This window comes from Manis javanica, chromosome 1 (assembly GCF_040802235.1).
Source record: "Manis javanica isolate MJ-LG chromosome 1, MJ_LKY, whole genome shotgun sequence".
NCBI lineage: Eukaryota > Metazoa > Chordata > Mammalia > Pholidota > Manidae > Manis > Manis javanica.
The window spans coordinates 97,034,355-97,059,092 of record NC_133156.1 but is presented as its reverse complement, the minus strand read 5'-3'; the positions used below and the strand labels follow the sequence as shown (position 1 = coordinate 97,059,092).

The 24,738-nt window shown below is 38.8% G+C and overlaps 1 protein-coding gene and 1 non-coding gene across 7 annotated transcripts in view; one reads left to right on the top strand and one right to left on the bottom strand.

The window, feature by feature from the left end:
- Nucleotides 1–19,485, top strand: part of OCLN (occludin) — a 43,233-nt gene extending 23,748 nt beyond the window's left edge. For 5 of the 6 annotated variants that reach the window (XM_073235407.1, XM_073235413.1, XM_073235421.1 and 2 more), the window contains 5 exons: nucleotides 6,866–7,011; nucleotides 12,322–12,537; nucleotides 14,948–15,119; nucleotides 17,395–17,436; nucleotides 18,777–19,485. In XM_073235407.1, the coding sequence (XP_073091508.1) occupies nucleotides 6,866–7,011; nucleotides 12,322–12,537; nucleotides 14,948–15,119; nucleotides 17,395–17,436; nucleotides 18,777–18,878 (678 nt within the window). In that variant the 3' untranslated portion in view covers nucleotides 18,879–19,485. The other variant, XM_073235422.1, reaches the window with a different exon arrangement.
- LOC118973868 (U6 spliceosomal RNA) lies at nucleotides 3,778–3,879 on the bottom strand. Its single transcript, XR_005063388.1, has one exon. It is a non-coding gene; the product is annotated as a U6 spliceosomal RNA (small nuclear RNA).
- Nucleotides 19,486–24,738: the final 5,253 nt, after the last annotated feature.

Genomic DNA, 24,738 nt, shown 5'->3' with positions numbered 1-24,738 from the left:
CACAACAACCAATATTTTTCTGAAGGGTGTAGGCAGGCTCTGCATATTATCTCCCTGCACACAGGAGCAAGGAGATGGGTATGCATGGAGCAGGTGACTGGGACAGAGCAGTGGTGGTAATCAGCATTAGACATCTGAAGAAACTTGAATAGCTTTTCTATTTTCAACCAGTACAAGTATTCGTTAACATCACAGCAGTTCTGTGGGCTACCAACTACTGGCGTGCCAGAATCTCACCCCAAGACAGATTTCACTGTTATCCGTGGCTGCAGATGGGACAGATTGGTACAGAAGTGGAAGTGTCCTGCCCATCATGGAGCACAGAGGAGCCTGTCTGTCCCAGCACTACTGTGAGTGGAAAGGTGTGAGCAGCTGGCCAGGGCATCCTGGAGAGCCCCCTTAGGGAAGTGTGTTAGAAGGGGAGGTGGGAGGTAGAATAGGTGCTGCAGCTGTGAGTGTTTCTGTGGCTCTCTGAAAGCAGGAATTCTTAGGTTTCCGGTGCTCCATAGAATTAGCACTTAGTTAACTGTAGAATAATGGTCTAAATGGGGCTGTTGTCTGTGACGGGGAGGAAAACTGTCCTCCATCTGTGCTTCTCAGACCTTAGCAAGCAGCAGGAACACCTGGAGGCTTGGTTAAAGCATCTCGCTGGGCCCCACCCCCGGAGTTTCTCATTCAGTAGCACTGGAATGAGGCCTTAGATTTGCATTTTTAATGAGTTCCCAGGCAATTTGTATTTCTAATGTTGTTCGTTGTGGGTCTGGGGCTCATTCTTTGAGAACTCTAGAGCTAAGCTGCTTGTGTAACACTGCAAACCCAGTGAGCATTTGAGTTAATGTATGCATATGGCATGTCTAGAAAATGATAACCTTATGGAGTACTGGAGTAAACTGCAGGACATCTGCACCCCTAGATGGTAACTGGCTCTGAGGACAAAGGTGTTCCGTGCCTTGTGGCACACTGTTGGACATGTTGTCTTAAGATACATGAGTATTAACTTCATACAGTCTGCACCAAGATTTCTATTTCTATAGCAAGGGGCCTTGAATGAGATTCATAAAGTTCACTGCTGAGCATAAGGTTTCTTCTCTACCTCACCCCCTCACAAAGCTCTGATAACTTACCAGCTCTCAAGGAATTTCAGAAATCACCTTTGCTTGTATTTCCCCAGTAGGCAGTATTATTTCCCTAAGGGCAGAGTGCATTTGGGTAGGGGATATATTATGTTTGCTATATCCTCAGTGCCATCTGATCAATGTAAATTAATCTGACTTGCTCAGACTTGGTCCATGATCTCTTCATTTGTGGGATTAGTACATTTGGGAGCATCTGTCTTCAAATAACCAAGGATGGAGACTGAGGGAACTTTCCAGAGGCAATTTTGAGGCTCTTGCTGGGGGAGCATCTGTGGGTGTAAAATATCAGAAACCAGGAAAAACAAGTTGGACAACTTACTGTTCTGAGAACTTGCAGTGCAAGGGCACATGGCCAGGAAGGTGGACCACAAGTTGTAAAACCTGAGATGGTTCTGTGAGATTAAGCTACTCCTCCCCTAATGTCTAATGGAGTTCTTTTCCAACTTTAATTGCCAAGCAGAACAAGTGCTTCTGTTTCCCTTTTGAGGGTGGTGTTCTTACACTGTGACTTAAACAAAGGCACCTGGTGACTGAAGCACATATAGTAATTTTATGTCAAAAGCTGCTCTTACAACTCCTCTAATAGGCAAATAAAACTCTTGAAAATAGATTCTTGTCATATCTCATTAGGGTGTGGTGAGGAGTTAAGGCAATGAGAACAGTTCCCTTTGTTATAGGGAATGGGTACAGGATGGGTACCTCAAGCCATATTTAAATTACTGAGGTGGCAGTTTGTCATGCCAGACAGACCTGGGCGTTGAAGTCAGGTGGACCAGGGTTCAAATCCCATCTCTACCAGTCACCTTCTCTGTGACTTTGAGCAAAGTAATTTAGCTTTAGAGGCTCAAATTCATTACCCAAAAATGGAGATAATCATATCTTACCAGGCAGCAGTGAGGAATAAACAAAGGTCAGGTTGTGCCGACCCATGATAGATACTCAACAGATGAATTTGTCCTTTCCTTCTGAGAGGTAGATGATTTTTGTCAAATTGCTACACCATTTGAAGGCAGGTCTAGCCTGACTCTTTTTCCCATGATGTGTGAACCAGGATGAAGACAGGATGAAGAGAAAAAATGGGAAATGGCTGTCCTTTCTCTTCTTTGCTTGTACTAATTCCAAGTGACTACAGAATTGATTTGCATGAAGAGACGTGTTTTCCCCAAACATTGTTTTTTGGGGAGAGAGTTTCTTTCAAAGTGTCTTGAAACATTCTCAACCTTTTTATTCTATCTTCAACTCCAAGGTGTCAGGTTGGGGAGGTTGCTCATGAGTCGGTAACATTCAGACATGTGATTGTGTAGATCCACTGGTCCCAGGGGAGAGAGGCACAGTGATGACAGGTGTCTGGAGGAGAGGTGTCGGTGCTCAGTGCTCCACAGCTGACCTCCTTGGTTTCCTTTTGGAACCCCACAGGGATTTAGGATGTTTTTTTAATTCTCCAAGAAAGCATTAGATATTGTTACAAAGATTTTCTTTTTCCCAAGTGACATAATCCAAACACTTCTACTGAGTATAATTACATTTTGAATGAAAATTTGGCCTCATTATAGTTACTTCTTGTGAAGATCTTTTGAGGTAATTCATTTAAATTTATTTCATGCAGACATTTCAGAAACCTTTAGTTCTTTCTCATTCGGAATGTGCCTTTTAGTGAAACTTTACTGCGTGTCAGCCTAAATAAATTATTCATATTCCTTAAACATGGTCTGTGTGAGTGCTTGTCCTTCTTGAATTCAGTTTCCAAAGTGAGTCTGAATCATTCTTTGGTTGGTCAGGCACATTTTTCCCCTCAGCAGGTCTGTCTGTCTTTCTGCTGCCTTGTCTTTCCTTTTTAGAAAATCTGTTTGAGCAGTGGGGGTTTCGCTAGGACCAGGAACTCTTCAGGCAGATCCCAGTGAAGAGAAGCCAGCGGGGCCTTCCGCTGGGTTTCTGCTGCCTGCAGCACCCTTCACGCTAGCAGGCCCTGGGCGCGGCAATACTGAGGGCACTGTCCTCCAGGCCCCCGGTTCCCTTATGCTTCAGAGCAGCACTTGGTCTCTGGAATGATTGACTTACAAACTTTTCTTTCCCCTTGGTACTTAGTAAAAGACAGGTCTTCCTTAGTTTTATGTTTTCCTTTTGCTTTCTTTTGCCATTAGTTTTTTAGAGCTATTCTCAAGTTACTTGAAAACTGTTCCCCTTCCTTTTTAGAATAAGCCTAGTTTTCTCAGGTTTTAAACATTTACTATAGTTACTAAAATGATGGGGCTTTTTTTTTTTTTAAGCATATCGAGTTTTATGGGCTGACTGGGAAACCTATCAGTTAACAGTGAAACTCAGAAATCCCTCTTCTCTTAATATGAAACAAGGTAGAAGACAACTTGTATAAATGACTAACTCTAGTCACTCCCCACTGGGGCTTCTCCCCCTTCTACTGTCCTTTGAAAGCAGCAGGCTTATACTCACTTTGTATTGATAACTTGAGGACAAGTAATGTTTTAGCTTCTTCTGGGAAAAGTGAGGCCAAAAAGGAAAAAAATGACTTACCTCCTTGTTTTATAAGTATGTTTTGCCTCTGCCTCAAGACCACTAAGCTCCTTTTGAGGACAAAGGCTGCTTCTTATTTGTTTATCTTTGAGGCTGGCTGGGGATTTTATTTTTTAATGTGGAAGATGTCACAGCTTTGATGTCTTCCTTGTGCAGAGTCCACGCTAATAATCTTTGTATTATTCCAATTTTAGTATATTTTCTGCCAAAGCAAGCACTGCCTTGGAAGTTTTCTGTACATATGTGAAAAAAAAAGGTTTAAGTAATGTCCTGTGCTGGAGGGCAAAGTCAGTGGTCAAGCCAGTCCAGGTCTGCTGACTCTAAGAAGTAGATAAAGGTCAGCTCAGAGCAGCTTGTTTGATAAGATGTTCAGATGTACACAATGTAGAGGTAGAACAGTAATAAACATGGTTATCTGTTGACTTTAAAAGTAACAAAACCGGTTATTTCACCAGCAAAATAGGTTTATACAGGAATTGCAGTTCAGTAGATGGAAGCTCTCACAAACTATAGACAAGTCTGGAAATCAAAGAGTTTTCCTTTTTAGGAGAAAAGGAGAGGGGCCACTTTGAAAGTCCATTGAAAGAAAACTGGAGTTCAGGGTGGCGATGGTTCTCATTGGCTGTGTTAGCGTGTTTTTTTACTGACTCAGCTTGTTTCTGGGCAAGTAAAGTAGGCTTCTTCTGAGGGGTCTGTAATTGACAGATTGGTAGGGCATGAAAGCTCCCTCTTCTGGCTTCCCAATCCATTTTAAATGAGGTTTCCTTTATTCAATTTCACATAAGCTTTATGCAGCATACTCTGGGCTTCTGATTTGTGCTAGGTGCTGTGCTGGGCTTTGTAGACTCAAAGAGGAAAGTAGGTGGCTGCCTAGGGAGAGGCAGTGGATTGTAGCACAGGCTTTCAAGTAAGCCCTGTTGTTAAATCCCATGTTACTGTTTACTAAGTGTGTGTCCTTGGGAAAGTTGTCTGTCTCCCTGAGCCATAGCTTCCTCATTTCTGAAAAGGGAATAATAGTATTTACTTGTAAGTTGTGCCTACTAAATGATCTTTCAGCTCAGTATCGGACACATTGAAAACAGGTAAACGGTGGCTTTTACAGTCTTCTGCCTAATGAAGTTAGAGATACGGGAACAAGCCATGATAGTGCGTGAACAGTTGGCCAGTGCATTGGTGCTCTTGCGGGAGGTCTGTGTGCACAGGTCTGATGGGAGGACAGGTAGTTCCTCACCCAGCAGGGACATGTGCGGAAGGTGGCATTGCCACTACTTGGTAGGGAGCCAAGACTCGAAGCCCAGTTAAGGGTCAGATGGAAAGGGAAGCAGCAGGACATTCTATCCCAGGCAGTAAAAAGTACAAGGACACCCAGCCTTGTTTTCCAGTTTGCCAGAGTCAGTAGGAAATCTGTGAGCTTTACAATCTCTGCTAAATTTGCAAAGGGAAAAAACCTGGAAAGTATTCAGTGGATTTTTAAGAAAAGGAGGTCTCTTTAAACGTGGATGAAATCTTGGAATAAGAATAGGCCTTCTACTTTGTAGAGCACTTGCCTGTGAAGCTTGGTGATGGTGTCAAGTCCTAAGGGATTCAGTGGGAGCCAAGAATGGCTCCCACCCATCCCAGCTGTGGTGAGATCTTAACTAAGCACATTCCATGGCGACCAACCCACTGGCTTCCCAGCTGCTGCCCAACTCCACTTTCAGAAGGAAAGGATTCCATTCCTTCCTGACTCATGGGAATATTAAACAATCAAGAATACCTCCATGTACTTTAGGGGTGGGTAAATATCTTTCGGTATGTGATATAGCAGTGGTAGGAAAGGAGCAGGTCATGTCTTAATGCTATGCTTAATGGAAAACAAGATGCAAAGTTATGTGTGTGTGTTGCAGGTAAATACACTCCACTGATGCTGAACCTAATGGCAAGGATTTATAATAGCAAAATAATACAATTAAAAGTCTGCTGTCACCTTCAAATGCTTATACAAATTATTTGTTTTTTAGATCCAGCAGTTTTAATTCTAGAATGCAGCATCTTCTGAGTTGTTATGTGTTCATACAGGCCCTGTGCCAAATGTGGCACCTTGTCATCTCCTTTAATTGTCAAGATAGCTTTATGAAGTGGGGAGTTTCCCCGTTTCTTGCAGATGGTGAGACTGAGGTTTTCGAGAACTAAGTAGTTGGCCCAGGTAATCTGATGCCATTGTCCTCATCACCTGCTCAAAAAGTAGTCCCACGCTGCTCATTTTTGAAAAGTTACTCTTTTTTCATAGAAATAATTTGTGGAGTTGTTTTAAATTCCCCACATCTTATGTTTAGTCCTTTACTTTGAAACAACTCAATGACTCAGCAGTTGTTTTTTGTTCAATTGTGGAGTAATAATGTAGTAACATAAAACTTGTTAGGTGAAATTTGGAGTGTTGGATCTACCACATGAAAACTAAGACAGTATTGGGAATCTAATTGACTGTCCTTGTTATATTTAAAATTTTCCCCGAAAGATAGAAACCTCCCCAAATCTCTCATGTGTGTTACTTGTCAGGACAAATTCATTTATTCCTCAGAATGGAAAAAGAATGGAAGTAGAGAGGGAGGGCGACAGTGCTGTGACTGTGCTGAGGGGGCTGTTAGTAGCAGCTGCTGAGAATAGGTCATAAGGGAAAATAAACAAATCTCTAGAGCAGAAGTTGGTTTGAGCTGCTTAATTTCTTTTGTGGTTGTAACATTTCATATTTAGGGTGCGTGGATTAAGAAGAACCAGTGTCCTTAGCCCTAAATTAGTGGTTTTCCAAGTGTGGTACCTAGAAAGCAGCATAAACATTACCTTACAACTTGTTAGAAATGAAAATTCTTGCCCTAACTCACACCTAGCCTGGATGAACTGGAGTGAATCTCCCTAATGTGTGGGTGGGGCAGTTACCATGGATAATATTCCACCTAATCATACAGGCTGAAGATCAGGATGAGAATTAGGTAATCGGGATATTTTTTCCTCTTTGTAATTCATTCTGGACTTGTTAAACTAACAATAGCACCTCTTATGTGTCTGTAAAAATACTGATTTGACTGTTAACACTAATAATAACAAGGCAGTCATTTTGGGTTAATAGAATTTAATGAGCCCGTATAATAGTTTTCTGGTATATCTTCCCCCTTTATATTCAGGCTGAATAATAACTGTGTCTCTTGGGGCTATTTCTTTAGGTTAAAAACGTTTCTGCAGGCACACCAGACATGCCTCCGCCCCTTTCAGGCTCTGTGGACAGAGTGGACAGCCCCCTGGCCTACTCTTCCAATGGCAAAGTGAATGGCAAGAGGTTGTATCCTGAGTCTTCCTATAAATCAACACCGTAAGTAGCATCTTCCTTCTGACAGGATGCCTCTAAAAAGTGAACATTAGCCTATGTTCATAAATCAGTTGTTTTGTCCCATTTGCCTTGAAGAATCGGCAGTTTGCACACAGGCTGGAGGCTGACCTTCATGTTGTAGGTGGAAGGTGAGGAGCGTGGGGCTGAGTTGGGGGTCCTCTTCCCCTGCCAAGCAGAAAATGCGGCTTCTCTCCTGCTGCTTTCTTAGGGAAATGGTAGTTAGGTTCTTTCACTCTAGGAAGATGGTTCTCTCCTATTTCTGGTTTTGAAGTTGAGGAGAGGGTGAAGGATATTAGTGATAACAGCAGAGCAGAGAACGATTCTCAGCCTCTCCTCGCCTGTAGCTATTAGATCTTAATAATGGAAAGGGGAGATTGCTCACTGATCCACCCCTATCCATATACATTTTCAGTAGCCTAGGAGACTTCATTTGAATTCAAGAATTCTGAGGTCTTTCTTGCCATGCTAGATCTTCCATATTGCTGGGGGACATGAAACTGATAGCATCTAGGTTTTGCTTGACGTGTACGTGTACAGTGGAAAAAACCTCACAGTGAGTTTCTGGCCTAGAGCAGGTGCCATTATTGTTATTGAAATGGTCCTTGTTGTGATTTCAGTTCACCCCCAAGCCTAATTCCACTTCAACCTAGTGACTAGTGAGAGAAGAATGTTGGATATATTGTTAAGGACTTGAATGTAATTTTTTGCCTGAGGATGATAAATTAGTGTTGCTATGTTTAACTGTATAGAATTCCAGATTCCTTTGTAGACCAGAAAAATAAACCTTCTCTTTAGCTAGCTTGTTTGATTGTTCTAAGTTAAAGGTGTATTTGTTGGAAAACTTTTTCTTATTTCAAAGTTTGATCCCCAACCCCATGCCCCCATTAGTAGGCCGAGCTATATAGAGATGCACTCCTGAGTGCACAGTAATTTGGGTGCCTGGAACCCTGAAAGATGACACCGGCAGCTGAGTTAATTATGGAATCCATTTGTAGACAATAAGTTTTATTACTACCCTGAAATGGAACCTGGAGAGAGGTTACCAGTCTACCGTGGCCTCTGCATTCTGGTTTGGTCTTCACAGTTGACCTGGCAGTTGATTTCAGTTATGAATGATTTCAAGGAAGAACATTTTCTCTGTTCTCCTCTTTTTGGATTTTGAGGCTATAGGACCAAAGCTACACAGTAGAGATGCCATCCTTGTAAAAGTTTTAAGGTGAGATTTGTATGACTTTCACATATACAAAATAAATAGCTGTCAATGCATCATGTGACCAGCTTTACCTCTAAATTAATTGAAGGGCCTGCATGGTTACAGAGTATTCCCATGTGCTATGCCTTTTCATGAAAACCAAGGTATTTTCAGAAGTTCATTGAAACGATTTAAAAATCCTACTCATTTTTGAATAAGCCATTACATTCATAATGTAAAATTTATGTAGTTCCTCTCCCTAGAGGCAGCTGGTGTTAACCAATTTCTTTTATACCTTTCCAGAGGTTACTTTTGAATAAATATGCTGGCCAAATATGTGTATTGGTGATTTTTTAACCTAAAAACAATACTAGTATATCAAATGCTTTGTTAGCAATGTATGTTGGAGATTTTCCATAACAGTATACAAAGAGTTTACTGAACTAGAACTATTTTATAGCTGTGTAATATTCTACTGAATTAGTTTAATTTATTAATCCCATATGATGCACACTTTTACCCAGTGTTATTACAAACTGCTACAGGGGATTAACTTTGTACATAATGTGAATGTATCTGGGGGGGAAATTTAAACAGAATTCTGGGCTAAAGGAAATTATGTTTTCATTTGGATGGATCTACGTGAATTGTACTCCAAAAGGTTTACCAATTTATACTCACAACCTACATTCCAGAACTTTGTTGAAGGTCTGGAAAATGCTTAGTTTTAGAACTCAGAAGAGGGGGAGGATGGGGAGTGCTAAGGGATGTGCATACAACAGTATCTCCTGTAGCACGTGACATGTGCTGTCATGATGGAAGGAACTTGTAGCCTCTAGGAAGTAATAGAAGCTGTCAAGTGTTGTCTGTGACCGAGTACTGGGTGTTCTGGAGGATTCAGAATATATGCATTCGGGGCGGTAGGGATGCACAGTAAGTCATAGCCCATCTTTCTGCAGGCCCTCTTAAAGGTGTTTGGTAACCCATGAGAACCTCTCCTTGCTGTCGTTATGGAGAGAGAAGGAATTAGAATGGGAACATAGTGTCTGAGGTCTGTGTTAAGGAGGAAGTGCTTCAATGCTAGATTTTTTTCCCCTCAAAGTATAGCATACATTCAGTTACGATCCCTAATCTTGAGTTTACAGCTTGATGACTTTTCACATATGCAAACACCAAAGCCACCCCCACCACACAGAGAGACATTTCAAGCACTCCACTTGTGCCCTTTCTCCATTGATGCCCCATCCCCAACTGTCACTATTTTGATGCCTGTTACCATCTATTAGTTTAGCTTATTATCAGGGTTCTTATAAAGTGGATCCAGCTCTGCTGTCCGGTTCCTTTTGCTCATCATAATGACCTGTACTTTAGAATTCAAGGCAGTTAGAATTAATCCTGGATTAGGAGACAGCATAATTTAACTGCCAATGGTTGCTTCTCCACCCTTTCTCAGTGAATTTGGGAGGACCCTATTAGGTAAACTCCCTATGCCTCTGTGCACACCCAGGTTGAATTAACCTTTATAAATCAAGGAAATTGAATGGGGACATGACACAGCTTTCAAGGCAGGCTGACACCTTAAAGTGCCAAGTGAGACCATAGTTTGGTACAGTAAGTAATCTGGTAAGATAATCTGTTAGGACTTTTATGTGAGTAGTAGAAGTTCAGTGGAATTCACCATTTTCCAGTTGTGGCCAGTCAGTCCCAGGGATGTGTGTCTAGCCTCAGGCATGGCCTGATCTGGGGACTTGGAAGCCACTGTGGCTTTTGTTGCTGTGCTGGCTTCATTCTCAGGACAGCTGCTGTTGTAGCGGGATGGTCATCCACATTCCCCAAGCTGCACTGATCTTCCCGCTCAGGATTCTGAAAAATGGGATTTTCTTTCCCAACGCTTACATACCAAATCTATTGGAAAGATTTTGATTTGGCCCTTTTTGGGTTATTGTCATCCCCGAGGACAGGGAGGTGGAGTTCTCTGGCTTGGAAACTACACCCCACCCCATAATGGTGGCTCTTCTAAAGTACCATGTACATAATGGGTGTCATTCTGACAGTGTGACGCTGATGTTGATCATGCATTCTCTTTCTTCACCGATACTGGGTGTCCTCGGAAAAGAGGATCTCTGTGAATGTGCTTTCAGTTGAGTAATTACCGGAAACACCTGCCATGTACACAGTATTGGGCCCGTGCCCCTGGGAATACCAAGTCCATGTTTTTAGGTTGCAATCCAACAAGGGCAGAAGGAGAAAGTGCATAGTAACTACACTGAGAGGGCAACATAGGAGCAGCAAGGGTATCTGAGGGTGGGTGTGTGAGAATAAAACAAACAAATGATTAAAAAGGAAGAAACTCAAAAGCTACAAAAGGGTGAACTTCCAGATCTGGGAGACTGACTTGGATACTGAGGAAAGTATAAGGCCTGGTTACTTTTTCTGGGCTGTGTGGATTGTGACCTCATAGGACTTGTATCTAAAAGTAGGTTAAAAGACTTGAGAGTACACATATTCCCTAACTCTTATATATACTTTTCTTGCAAAGCATTTTTTTTTTTTTTTTATCTTTCATGCTGTAGCAAGTATGTTACTATTTGGTATTTCAAAGGGGTAGAAAGAGGGGAAGTGGCAAACTTCAGGTAAAGATTTCTGATATCAATATCTAATATAAAGTTATGGGAGGAGGCCTGCTTTAATGTTGTGGGGTTTTTTTTGTTTTCTAATTTCTTTTGCCCTTTAGCTTCCTCTTTCTCTAGCCTTTATCCCCGCAAATAAACCCACTGCATTCTAAAAGTTTTGTTCACCACCTCAAAGCAAGAAACATACCTGGCAGTTTTGGCAGTGTCCAGGAACTTGTTAATCATTGACTCACGGAGAAAGTCTTATTTTCCCTCCTTTAGAAGTAGCATTAACATAGTACACAAAGCCAGGTTAACCTGGATAAATGCTACCCCCTCCCCCCACTATACATACACCCAAAGTTTTAGGAGTCTATAAGAAATTAACAAGTGTGGTTAGATATCTAAGGTTTTGACAACAATTAGAATGAAGCGGTTGTGGGTCACTTAGAAAACAGAGTAAACCTTGTAGCTGAAAGGCAAGATCTCAATTTCTATAAGTTGAAAGCAATAAGAAAAAATCTTCTGTTTTTAGTAGTTGACTTGACTGCCACGGTCAGTGTTTAAAGTCTCAGGCACTTTCTTTGTCTTCCTTTCATTTTCCTTCTTGCCCTTCTCAAGCTCTGCTACAGGAGGAAGATAAGTTTTGCGTTTATGCTACTCAGGTAGTTTACAGTTGCCACAGCTCTTGGTACTTTATTCTGTATAAGATTTTGTTTTTGTGGTTGTGGCAGAAACATATGCAATTCACAATCTGATGCAATGTTAAATGATTGCATTAGAAAAATAAATGGAATGGTAACCCTCTGCGTGGCTATTCCATTCGTCCACATGGCTTCAGGATTAACATGCAATTTAAAAAAGAAATCTTAATGAGCTCTTCCATCTATTGTACTATAAAGCTTTTTGGCTTTTTGGGTTTTAGTTTAAATTTTTAGGTTGTGTTGTTCTTTTTTTTACCCCCAAGATTGTATCTTGAAAAGAAAATTGACATGTAGGAGTCTAACACTAACATGACAAAGAATTTATCTTTGAGAGTCAGCTTCCAAAGGTGGATATGTGGGTGCATTCTTCTTCTGTATTCAGCATTCCATGAAACTGGAAGAACCTGTAGGAAAGAATCATGGTTGTATTTTCCTGACAGCTTTGGTGGAGTAAGCCCCTGGTACAGGTCAGGTGAACACCTCTTCCTGATCAGCCTGAACATCCTAAAGTGAAATATTAGATCCATTTTACTTAGAATCTGGCACCTTCACATTGGAGCCCTAAAGCTGCTGGTGTGTCACACAGGATCGGAAGCAGTGCTAAGCTGGATGTGAGCAACTGGGGGTCTGCTCACTGCTGAGTGCATGAGCTGCCTGAGTGAGTGCACCTACTGAAGTGAAGGTGCTTCTCAACTTACTGTTGCCGCTCTTTGTGATCACAGTGCCCTGGCAAAGGGCTGTAGAGTGCCCAGTGATCACTCACAAATGAGTCCTGTTTTATTAGGGTGCCTGAAGTGGTTCAGGAGCTTCCTGTGACTGTCCCTGCAGACGACGTCAGGCAGCCTCGTTACAGCAGCAGTGGTAACTTGGAGACGCCTTCCAAAAGGGCTCCCACTAAGGGAAGAGCGGAAAAGACCAGGAGATCAGAGCAAGACCACTATGAAACAGACTACACCACTGGAGGCGAGTCCTGTGATGAGCTGGAGGATGACTGGATCAGGTACTGTCGCCTCTTGTGCTGGAGCCGCTTGCATTTCAGATTATTAGCATGAACCAACCAGGTCTCGGAGTTACTGCCTCCTAAACTGAGGCAAATAATCTAATTTCATTCTTTGCCAGCCAATATCAGAAACATTTTGCTTTTTTCCTTAGTACCCTTTTTTAAAAAAATTTTTAATTAAGGTATGATTGATACACACTTTTATGAAGGTTTCACATGAAAAAAACAATGTGGTTACATTTACCCATATTATCAAGTCCCCACCCATACCCCATTGCAGTCACTGTCCATCAGTGCAGCAAGATGCCACAGATTCAGTATGTGCCTTCTCTGTGCTATGATCCCCCACACCATGTGTACTAAACATAATACCCCTCAGTCCCCTTCTCCCTCCCTCCCCACTCGCCCTCCCACACCCCTTCCCTTTGATAACCACTAGTTCATTCTTGGAGTCTGTGAGTCTGCTGCTATTTTGTTCCTTCAGTTTTGCTTCATTGTTATACTCCACAAATGAGGGAAATCATTTGGCATTTATCTTTCTCCACTTGGCTTATTTCACTGAGCATAATGTCCTCCAGCTCCATCCATATTGTTGCAAATGGTAGGATTTGTTTCTTTCTTATGGCCGAATAGTATTTTGTTGTGTATATGTACCACATCTTCTTTATCCATTCATCTACTGATGGACACTTAGGTTGCTTCCATATCTTGGCTATTGTAAAAAGTGCTGCGATAAACATAGGGGTGCATATGTCTTTTTGAATCTGAGAAGTTGTATTTTTTGGGTAAATTCCAAGGAGTGGGATTCTGGGGTGAAATGGTATTTCTATTTTTAGTTTTTTGAGGAACCTCTGTATTCCTTAGTACGCTTTCATAGTAAAGATTGACATGGTGGGGATATATTTGGCTGTAACCCTGTCTTAATGCTCAACTCAGCACAAAATGGCTAATAAACTTCACCAGTGCTCTTATTTTTACTAGTCACCCTAGAGAGGTCTTCCAAATAAATAAAATACAAATATAAAGGAACATTGTTGTACTGAGTATAAAACTCCCAGCCCAGTGCTATGGCTTTCCTTTGGCATTTACTTTTAAGTTAAGCTTTCTTGATGAGACCAGGGATTCTTTTAAGTTTACTCCAAAGGTCTTGTAGACAGTATTGTAAACAATTGAGTTAACAACTGAGTGTTTTCCAGTTGTGGCCACAGGTGTGGTTAAATTCATTTGTGTGTCAGTGGTTTTGTTATACCCCATCCATAACTGCACCCTTGTGTGTGGTGTGCAGCATTTCTGTGCCTGAGTATTCTGAGGAATGGGACACAAAGCAGGAACATTTGCGGTATAAATGCTGGTTACTCAAAGCACTGCTTCTCAAGATGTTAGAAGGGATGGGTTGGGCATGTACAACTTGAATCCCCTTCTCACTGGTGGTTCTTATGCCTCAGCTTCCCCTCTCCCCCAATGAGTTTTTGGCCTAGTTCAGCCATCTGTCAGTAAAATATTTGCCTAATTTGATTCATGCATGAGTTAAATGAAAAATTTTTGGAATTCTGAACTCTTTTTTCCCTTTTGAGCAGGAAGTCATTTAATTTCTCCCCCTGTAAAATAAAGATACTAGGTTTAAATCTAAAATTTGAAATTCCATATTACTATGAAGTTCCTTAGTACTGTGAAACAATTCAGAATATTTCCTCAGTGGATTATGGGTTAATGGCATCATGTTCATACGTAAAGAACGGCTGGCATATTGAGAGATGGAAGTGATGGAGAATTTCAGGTTTTTTCCAATAGTTTAATGCATGGCCAGATTGTTTTTACAGTAAGCATATGCATTTTTATACATGTAAATATTAATGCCTACTTTTATGATCAAAGGACTTACAATAAGCTGTTTCTACTTGGGAAAAAGAACAAGACCAAAAACAAAAAACAAGCAACCCTGAAACAGTCTGAAAACTTTAGGCGGTGGCAGAGAACAGCTGGTCTCCAGTCAGCTGTGCTGTTGCTGCAGTGATGAAAACAGACTCGTCTTCCCGATTTCCAGTTTTAAAGAGTCTAAACTGGATAAGTATTCCATTATTGTGTGGTATTATATATTCAGAATAAATATATAATACCAGAGTATGTAATAAACATAATATTCAGAGTTTCTATGACTTGAACCTTAAATTTCATAAATAATTTTCAACTTTATCTCAAAATTTTGAGGGATAGTTTTTTTAAAAAAACGTGAGCAGTGATGTGTTAAGTATAATCTATCCTTAAGAGAACTTACTTGCATCTAACTTCTTCTTTCCATAAGCAACAAAAAGAAAACAGAATGTTATTCTCCACATCTCACCAGCATTATCTCTGGATTTGACATCTGCTAAGGATACATAAGTAGTCATTTTTCTCACTTGATTTTTAGGGAATATCCACCTATCACTTCAGATCAACAAAGACAACTCTACAAGAGAAATTTTGACGCTGACCTGCAGGAATATAAGAGCTTACAAGCAGAACTTGATGAGATCAATAAAGAACTCTCTCGTCTAGATAAGGAATTGGATGACTATAGAGAAGAAAGTGAAGAGTACATGGTAAATTCAAACCTGATAATTACATATAAGTATGTATGGGGGGATACAGTATCCTTTATACATGTTGATATACCTTTGCTGGTAATGATCAAAAATTAATTTCACTGAAGAGTAATTGAAAGTGAGTCTTGGTTAAAAGTCTTTCCTAATTAGTGTGTACTAATGTAGTTAAGGATTGAAAAGCAATAGTCTATATACATTTACCCCTTCCTATTAAAAGAAAGTAGCTATATTATATTTTCAATTTATAAACACAGTTCATTCTTTCTGTAACAAATTCAAACAATACAGAATTGCATACAAAGAAATAAATTGCTTTGAATTCCACCACTGATTGTCACAAAAATATTAGCTGTTAAAATATCCCCTCCATGCAGAAGTACACCTGGATACACAGTCTTCAATAAGGAATCATCTTAAGTGTTCTAATTATATCTTTCCTGCTTTTTTGCTTGGCAATAGTTTATGGTTTTGCTTTTTGTTTTTCCCCCTTGATCACCCAGCTGAGGTAGTGTTTGTCCGTGTGAAGTTGCTCTTCCCTGTTTAGTACTCCTTTCCATACTGTACTCTTTGGGAGGAAATCACTATGCGTACATCACACTTGAAGAGCGGGCATCATGCTCCAGCTCTTGAAAGGCAGTGTGCCTTCATGAAGTATTTAGAATTCTTCTGCATGGGAAATAGTTGTTTCCTCCCATTCACTTACTGGTTAGTCATTTATATTGGTTTGGCCTCATGAGTACTATTTTATATACACTATGTATTTTGCTCAAATTGTTACAGCTTTGACCATTGGGAAACTCTTGGCAGCTGTCTCCTGTATCTTTTTGATGTATTCCCATCTTTGTAAGGGTTTTTCTTTTTAGATACTTCTGGCAGTGCTTATACCCTGCTTTTTTATTCAACAGTAGTTTAATGGTTACTGATTAATGTCAATAATGAGATTGCTTACTGAAAAGTGTTTTTACATGTTAAAAAATGGCTACAATTTTTAATTTTATGGTTGTACTCTAATTTTATGAGTCATCCTCTGTGAATAGACACTTAGGTATGTCTACCCACAACAACACACATAACCTCCTTTGGTAGCACTTGTAATACACTAGTGAAACTCTCCATCTTTGCACACTTGATCTGACCAGGACAAATTCCAGAATGTGAAAGTGTTGAGTCAGAGGTTAGGTACATTTAAATTTATGTTGTAAAATTGCCCTCCAGAAAGATTATAGCAACTTTATTGCCCCTAGTAATGCTCTGGAGGGCTCATGATCCACATCTCACCACTGTTTTGTTCCTGGAAAATTACTGCTTTGTGTTTTAGATATTACTAATTAAACTTTTTTTCATCATACTGTACACTTACTAGAGCTTTATATACATTTTATGAAATACTGCCATTTTAAATTGGGGTGATCTGTTTTTCAGTTTTGAAGTATTTGCTTCTTATATAACTTGATTTATTTATTGCTTTCTTCTATGTCTTCTGTATGGTGACATCATAAATCTTTCTTGACTTGTTGAACATTTATTGTTATTGTGTCCTTAATAATGCAGAAGTGCTGAGACTAGACATAAAGTCCTGTGTCTGCCTTCAAAAAGTTCATACTGTAAGAAGGAAACTGACATCTAAACAACTTAGATGGTGTGACTAATGATATATTCATGTTATGTGTAGAAAGTACTATAACTTCTCAGAGAAGAAATAAAGTTGGCTATGGCCTGGAGAGTTTAGGGAAACTTCATTGAGGGGTAACCAGTACAAATTCTCCAGACAGAAGTGGGGACAGGTGCATTAATAGAGTCATAAGGAGAGCATGATAGAAATCTGGGAGCATTAACATGCTTAATTTCTTAAAGGAGTTGCAAATGATGGACATTAAGTCTGGAAAGGGAAGAGACTGTATTAGTAGAGAAGTTAATGGGGAGCATAGACCAGTTTTATAATGAGATATAACCTGATTGAGCCGGGCTTTACAGAACACCTCTCTGGTGTCAGTGTAGCACATGGACTGGCCTGGTGGCAAGATGAAAGGCAGCAGAACCCTGCCTGTGTGAGTGGAACATGAGAAAGAGAATGCCATAAATTTTTCTTCTTGGGTTCCTTCAGGCCCTGTGCTGACCATAATTGTTCTAAGAGCTTTAAGGCTTTATTGTGTTCATTTCCTGTATTTGTGGCATTTGGGGCAGTTTTAGCTCCAAACTATAACATCAGGAGTGTTACTTTTGAAACGAAAACATCGCACTAAATGTAGTCCCTTGTGTTTCTCATTACTAGGCTGCTGCTGATGAGTACAATAGGCTGAAGCAAGTCAAGGGAGTAAGTATCCTGGATTGTAAGATTCTTTTAGGAAGAATTTTTCTACTATGTGCTTGTCATTTAACCTTTAGGATGACTGTGAGTACCCTGTCACCCATGCACCAATTATAGACAGAAGGCCCTATAATTGCAAGATTAAAAACTGTAATTGAATAGATGGAAACTTAATTTCAGTTGTTTGCAGCTATAACACATACTGATTTTTTTAAAAAACTTTTAAGAAGTTGAAGCATATGTACAGAAAAGTACACAAATTCAGTGTGTACAACTTGGTTGATTTTCACAGTGATCACACCCCTTTGTACCTGGCACCCGAATCAAGAAACACAATTCCTTGTACTCCTGGCAACCCTCTCTTGTGCTCTTTTCCAGTTTTTACACCCTACCCAGATGTAACCATTATTTTAACTTCTAACATCATAAATTAGTTTCACCTATTTTGAACTTTATATAAATTGAATCACATAGTATGTGTTTTATGTTTCATTTCTTTTTGCTTAATGTTCTGTTTGTGAGATCCATTCATGTTTTGATGTGGCTGTGGTTCATGTATTTTCATTTTGTGTATTTTATGAGTAAAACACAATTTGCTCATCTGTTTCATTGTTAATGAGCTTTTGGACTGTTTGCAAGTTGTGGCTTTTACAACTAATGCAGCTTCAGACATTTTTTGCAAGTGTCTGTGCACATGTGCATCCATTTGTAAGGTATATACTTAGAAGTGAAATTGCAGGGTCAGTGGGCAAGTGTATTCAACCCTGGGTTCATAATCTCAAACCACAGTCCTGGTTTGTGCCAGTTTACATTATCATCAGGCAGTGTACATTCCTGTTGCTCCAAATCCTTGCTCATTACTTGGCATTCTCAGTCTTTCTAGATTTAAAACATTTTTTATTCTTAAAGAGAATTTAAATTAAAATTTTAAAAATTTACAAAGCGTCATGATTTTAAATGTAAGAGTTTTAAATTTCCTGTCTCATTTTCTATTTACTCAGTACCCCTTTCCCATGTCAACTGGTATCACCAGTTTCTCATTTTGCTGATTTCTAAGATAATGTATCAAGAGAGCCAGTGAGTTTTCTTGGTCACTTTACAAGTCATTAGAAATTAGTGTATCCTTTTTAAAACTCAGATTAGAAGATATGATTGAGTAGAGAGAATCAGCTGCCTATGTGGTTAGAGATATGACAGGTTCTTTATATATGTTACTTCATTTAACACTCCCAACAATTCTGTGTGATTTATTTCCCCCTTTGTTGTTCAGCTCTGCCTTCCCAGTAGCAAACATGTAACTCGTTTTTTTTTTTAAATTTACCTGGTTCATTTTCTTTCCTTTTCAGTCTGCGGATTACAAAAGTAAGAGGAATTATTGCAAGCAGTTGAAGAGCAAATTGTCACACATCAAGAAGATGGTTGGAGATTATGATAGACGGAAAACATAAAAGACAGACAAAGGCAGATGTCACATTGTTTAAGACATAAAGTATTGGACATCCCTGCAGTGCTGTCGGAAGACAGTGACTGTGGACTGTGACCTGGGAGGCTAAACCTTTGTGATCATTACAAAGTTTTGTTAGTTTAACATCATCAGTATTGAAGTATTTTGCAAATACCTTTTGATAACCAACTGGGCTGAACACTCCAATTAAGGATTTTATGCTTTAAACATTGGTTCTTGTATTAAGAACTAACTATTGTTTGAGCTTTTTAAACCCTTAAAGAAGGCTTTGGAGTGAACTGTGCTGTGAAGTTTCACACCCTAAGCAGTCATGTCTTAATACCTAAGTGCTCTCATTAGTTCACATGAGTGACCTTGTTTAATTCTCCCAAGTCCTCCCTTTAGGTAACTGTTTTATTTTTTTAATTATAGTATCATTGATATACAATCTTATGTTGGTTTCAAATATACAACACAATGGTTAATGGTTACCCATCCTCACCCCCTCTAGTGCAGTTACTATCTATCAAGTAAGATGCAGGTAACTTATTTATAATCATTCCTTTTCAGCTGAGGAAACTGGTCCCTGGAATAAAGTCTTTGAAGTGAAACTGCTTGTTTCCTATCTTGTAGTTTTGGTTAAATCTGTTTTATAACTCCATTAATACAGTCCCTGTCCTTTCCTATTTTAGCTATAGTCATTCCACCAAACCCTCTATTGATTTTTTTTTCTGTGTATATATGATTAAAAGAACTTTTTATTATTTTGTGTTATCCTGATAATAAAGATCATATAAAAGTAATAAATTATGAAATTAGAGATTGTAAATATATATTTACTTTTAAAAAATCAAAATTTAAACCTGATTATAATTTTGTATATTTTTAAGTTCTTTTTAATCTTTTAATCTTTTGTGGTTTACATGCATTTTTTTTTTTAACTAACTAGGCCTTTCCATTGTACAATATATCCAATGACATTTATAATTCAGTTGTGACTTGAATTGTATCTTGAAGGAATGTTCAAGTTCTGTACATATTTTAGAAGGTATTAAACCTGGCATTTTCTTTCTATAATATACCTGCTGGACATCATTAGTACTATTAATATTAAGCTGTGGAAAACTACACTTACCAGTTGTATCTGTTACTGTTTTAAACTGTTTTGGGTGCTGTGCTTGTTGCTAGTTTCCCAATTCTTTGACTATAAGAAGGCTGATTTGTTTAGATATAGAATGCAATACCACGAATACCAAAATATTTCAAATGGTGCCTTTAAATCTCAGCACTTTTTTTAATTCAAATTTTTATCAATAAAATAAAATTAGCTGAAAAACGGTATATAGCTAGACAAGTTGTGATTATCCCCCTAGCTTACGACTGTTTTTCTGAAAAAATTTTGAAGTTTAACATTTAAATTTTATTATGTAGTTCAGACATTTGTTTTTAATTTTTTATATGCAAGTCTGAATCATTTTCTAAAGATACACTTTTAAATGTTTTATTATAACAGATTCATTTCTTCAAATTGAAGAAATTCTTAATTTTCTATGTGCTGTATACATACTACAAAAGGTAGTTTATGCTTTTCATACCTTTTGTATTCGTAAGGACTCTCTTGAGCAACTTAATTTTTATGTATGTTAAAATTTAAACTCTTTGTTCTTAGAAGTCAATATACCTAGGTTTATGAAGGCAGTTTTGTCAGTATGTACATTCAACTGAATGCACCAAATCAAATAGCATGAATTTATGTTGTAAAATTATGCCATAAAATTGGACTTTGAAATTTTAAAAAAAATCATCTTTCAAATATGGTACTTAAACTAATAAACACTTTGTGAGCCAGGATCAGGATTTCTGTTGGGTTGGCATTAACTAGCTGGATGGAACTTTGAAAAGCCACTAAGACAGTTTTCTAGTCTGGAAAATAGGAGGTTTAGATTAAATTTCACAGGTCTCTTGCATCTTATGCAAGACCTTCTGTGATTCTTATGTCTGCGTTCTGTTTTTTGCCATAAACCATGGTTCCAAAGTCTGTTGTTAAAGCATCTGATAAAGTCTCACTGCAAAAAGTGAGTCCCTTACATGTGTGATTCTCTGTTAAAAGTAGATAAGCTCAATGTTTTAATTTCACTTTATTTTGAAATATTTAAAGAAATGCAGAAAACTGTAAACTACATGTATCAACTACCCAGAAATAGCAGATGTTAACTTTGTCATCGTATTTTTTTAAATAAATTTAAGTATTGGTATTTATAGTAAAAGTTCCATTATATACACACACCTACATACTTGAAATATTTAATCCTTCCCACAGTCTATTGACATGTAACCACTTCTCATTCTCATTTTACAGATAAGGTTTTACATTTTACAGATACAAATGATTCAGCTGGTCAACAGATCCATTGTCACATACTAGCAAGTGACTAAATTAGGATTGGGTTCTTGGTCTGTTAAAATATTAGGTTCTATATTCCCTTTGTAAATTGACTTTGTTAACAAATTAATGGGTTGGAGAAGGTGGGATTACTCTGATGTTAATAAGATATCCTATTTTAATTTTGAATGCATTTTAAGTACTTAAAATGAACATAAAATGCTTCATAGGAAATATATGAAGTATCTGTAAACACCTGCATGGGTATGCATGTGTAGATTTCTTTATCATGGCCCCAGGGATGTTAGCTGCAGTTGGGTTTGTGAAAGTTCCTCACACAAAGGCATTCTCTCTGATTTTGCAATGGGATTTGAAGTATCTCATCTGGACATTTTTAAAGGCTCAGCTTGAGAAATACAAATTCAAACTCAACCTCCTGACAGCTCATGGTTCTGCTGCACCTACCATGTAACCTCTTGTGTGAAAGGACAGATAAATCAGATGGAGCACCACATTATCTCTCGTCCTGTGTTTCACGTTGTTAACATTTCTTCTAATGAAATAGTTTTCAAGAATAAAAATGTCCAGGTAACTTGGATAATTTTTTAGAAAACACTGTGTTAATGCCACTCTGGAGTTTGAAAAAGAACACGAACACGTAACTATGATCATTACTATTCTTTGTGGCTGCAACAAAATGCGGAAGGGTGTCCCCTCAAAATTTCTAATTGCTACTATAGGACCTGTTTGGTCTTCCCTGCTGTGTTGTCCTATTCTGCTCTGCCCTCCAGCGATTACTTGCTGTGTGACCTTGGGCAAATGACCTTGTCTTCCTGAGGCTCAGGTTGCTTATTTGTGGGAGAGGGATTTGTGCCTAAGTGCATAGTTGTTATGAAGGTAGTTCATGTGTGATTTAGCACAGCCTGTCAGAAAGTAAATAATACAGCCAGCTACATGTATTTTTCCAAAGCTGGGAAATGAAACTTTAAACAAGCTTTTAAAAAGCAAATTGTGTTTTAAAAGTGTATGTGTCCATTCATCTACTGATGGACACTTAGGTTGCTTCCATTTCTTGGCTATTGTAAATAGTGCTGCAATAAACATAGGAGTACATCTGTCTTTTTCCAACTGGGCTGCTGCATCCTTAGGGTAAATTCCTAGAAGTGGAATTCCTGGGTTCAAATGGTATGTCTATTTTAAGCATTTTGAGGAACCTCCATACTGCTTTCCACAATGGTTGAACTAATTTACATTCCCACCAGCAGTGTAGGAGGGTTCCCCTTTCTCCACAACCTCACCAACATTTGTTGTTTGTCTTTTGGATGGTGGCGATCCTTACTGGTGTGAGGTGATATCTCACTGTGATTTTAATTTGCATTTCTCTGATGACCTAGCGATGTGGAGCATCTTTTCGTGTGTCTGTTGGCCATCTGAATTTCTTCTTTGGAGAACTGTCTGTTCAGCTCCTCTGCCCATTTTTTAATTGGATTGTTCACTTTTTGTTTGTTGAGGTGTGTGAGCTCTTTATATATTTTGGATGTCAAGCCTTTATCGGATCTGTCATTTATGAATATATTCTCCCATACTGTAGGATACCTTTTTGTTCTATTGATGGTGTCCTTTGCTGTACAGAAGCTTTTCAACTACATATAGTCCCACTTGTTCATTTTTGCTTTTGTTTCCCTTGCCCGGGGAGATATGTTCATGAAGAAATCGCTCATGTTTATGTCCAAGAGATTTTTACCTATGTTTTTTTCTAAGAGTTGTATGGTTTCATGACTTACATTCAGGTCTTTGATCCATTTCGAATTTACTTTTGTGTATGGGGTTAGACAGTGATCCAGTTTCATTCTCTTACATGTAGCTGTCCAGTTTTGCCAACACCATCTGTTGAAGAGATTGTCATTTCCTCATTGTATGTACATATACACAATGGAATATTATTCAGCCATAAGAAGAAAACCAATCCTACCATTTGCAACAACATAGATGGAGCTAGAGGGTATTATGCTCAGTGAAATAAGCCAGGCGGAGAAAGACAAGTACCAAGTGATATCACTCATATGTGGAGTATAAGAACAAAGGAAAACTGAAGGAACAAAACAGCAGCAGAATCACAGAACCCAAGAATGGACTAACAGTTACCAAAGGGAAAGGGACTGGGGAGTATGGGTGGGAAGGGAAGAATATGGGTGGGGAAAAAGAAAGAGGTCATTACGATTAGCATGTATAATGGGGGGGGCATGGGGACGGCTGTGCAACAGAGAAGACAAGTAGTGATTCTACAGCATCTTACTATGCTGATGGACAGTGACTAATGGGGTTTGTTTGGGGGACTTGGTGAAGGGTGGAGCCTAGTAAACATAATGTTCTTCAAGTAATTGTACATTGATGATAAATAAATAAATAAGTAAAGTATATATGTCACCCCAACCCCCATATTCTTGGTCTGTACTGGGTACAGTAGTTATAAATTTTTTGAATTCTAGACAGATAACTGCACTAGACTTAGCATTGTGACTATTCATAGATGATAAGAAAATGCTTTAAAAGATATTTAGATACTGTTATAAGCAACTCTGGAAGTTTTTAATAAGTTTAATGGTTTAGGTTCCATCTCAAAGTACTGGAATAGGTGGGTTCACTTTCCCCTGTCTTTGAAGCTGCATATTTGTAGAATTTGAGCTTGATTTCACAGGCTGTGCTGTTCACAAATTTTCTAACTCCGTGGATTGTGTCCAGCCACCAATGGGCAGCAAACATTGTTCCATTCTTTACAGTTGTCCCTTAGTTTTACAAGTTGAAACATTTGGCTAGGTTAGATCATTTTTTTATTCTACCACTTTATGCCCAATTAGAATATTGTGTCAGTCATAATTAGGGCAAGGGATTAGGCATGTTTTATTTTACTTTAGTACAATTCCTACTTCAGTCAAGATCTATGACTAAAATCTACATAAAGAAGAGTATACTTGGGAAAAGTTTGATTCAGTCACAAATAGGCTTTAATTTAAATTTACTGTGAAGTCTTCTGTCCTCTTCCTGGTTATCTGTTTAAAAAAAAAAAAGTCTTCCCGGACGGATGAATAGTACCCTTGGGGCCTGCGGTCGTAGCTGTTTGTCCTATTAGGCAAGGATCCCGTCTTGGAATGGGATGGCCAGTCAAAATGGAAGGAAAAGAAAGAAGTGGAATTTGTGGGAGGAAGGAAGCGACAATGGAATGAAAGTAGAAAGGGAAGGGAAAAAGTTGGAGTTGTGAATCCTCTAAAGGAGGCAAAGATGGAAGACAACTGGTACTGGGAAAGAATCAGCAATGCTAGTTTTCCCTCTTCCTTTTAAAGACAATAAAACTAAACAATAAGGCCTTGTCTTCTGGGAAGAAATGAAAGGACCTGGTTCTGGAACAGCCACTATGTGATGTGTAGCCCACTAGCGCAGGTAGAAGTATCCCCATTTCATAAATTAGACTTTTATAGATTGT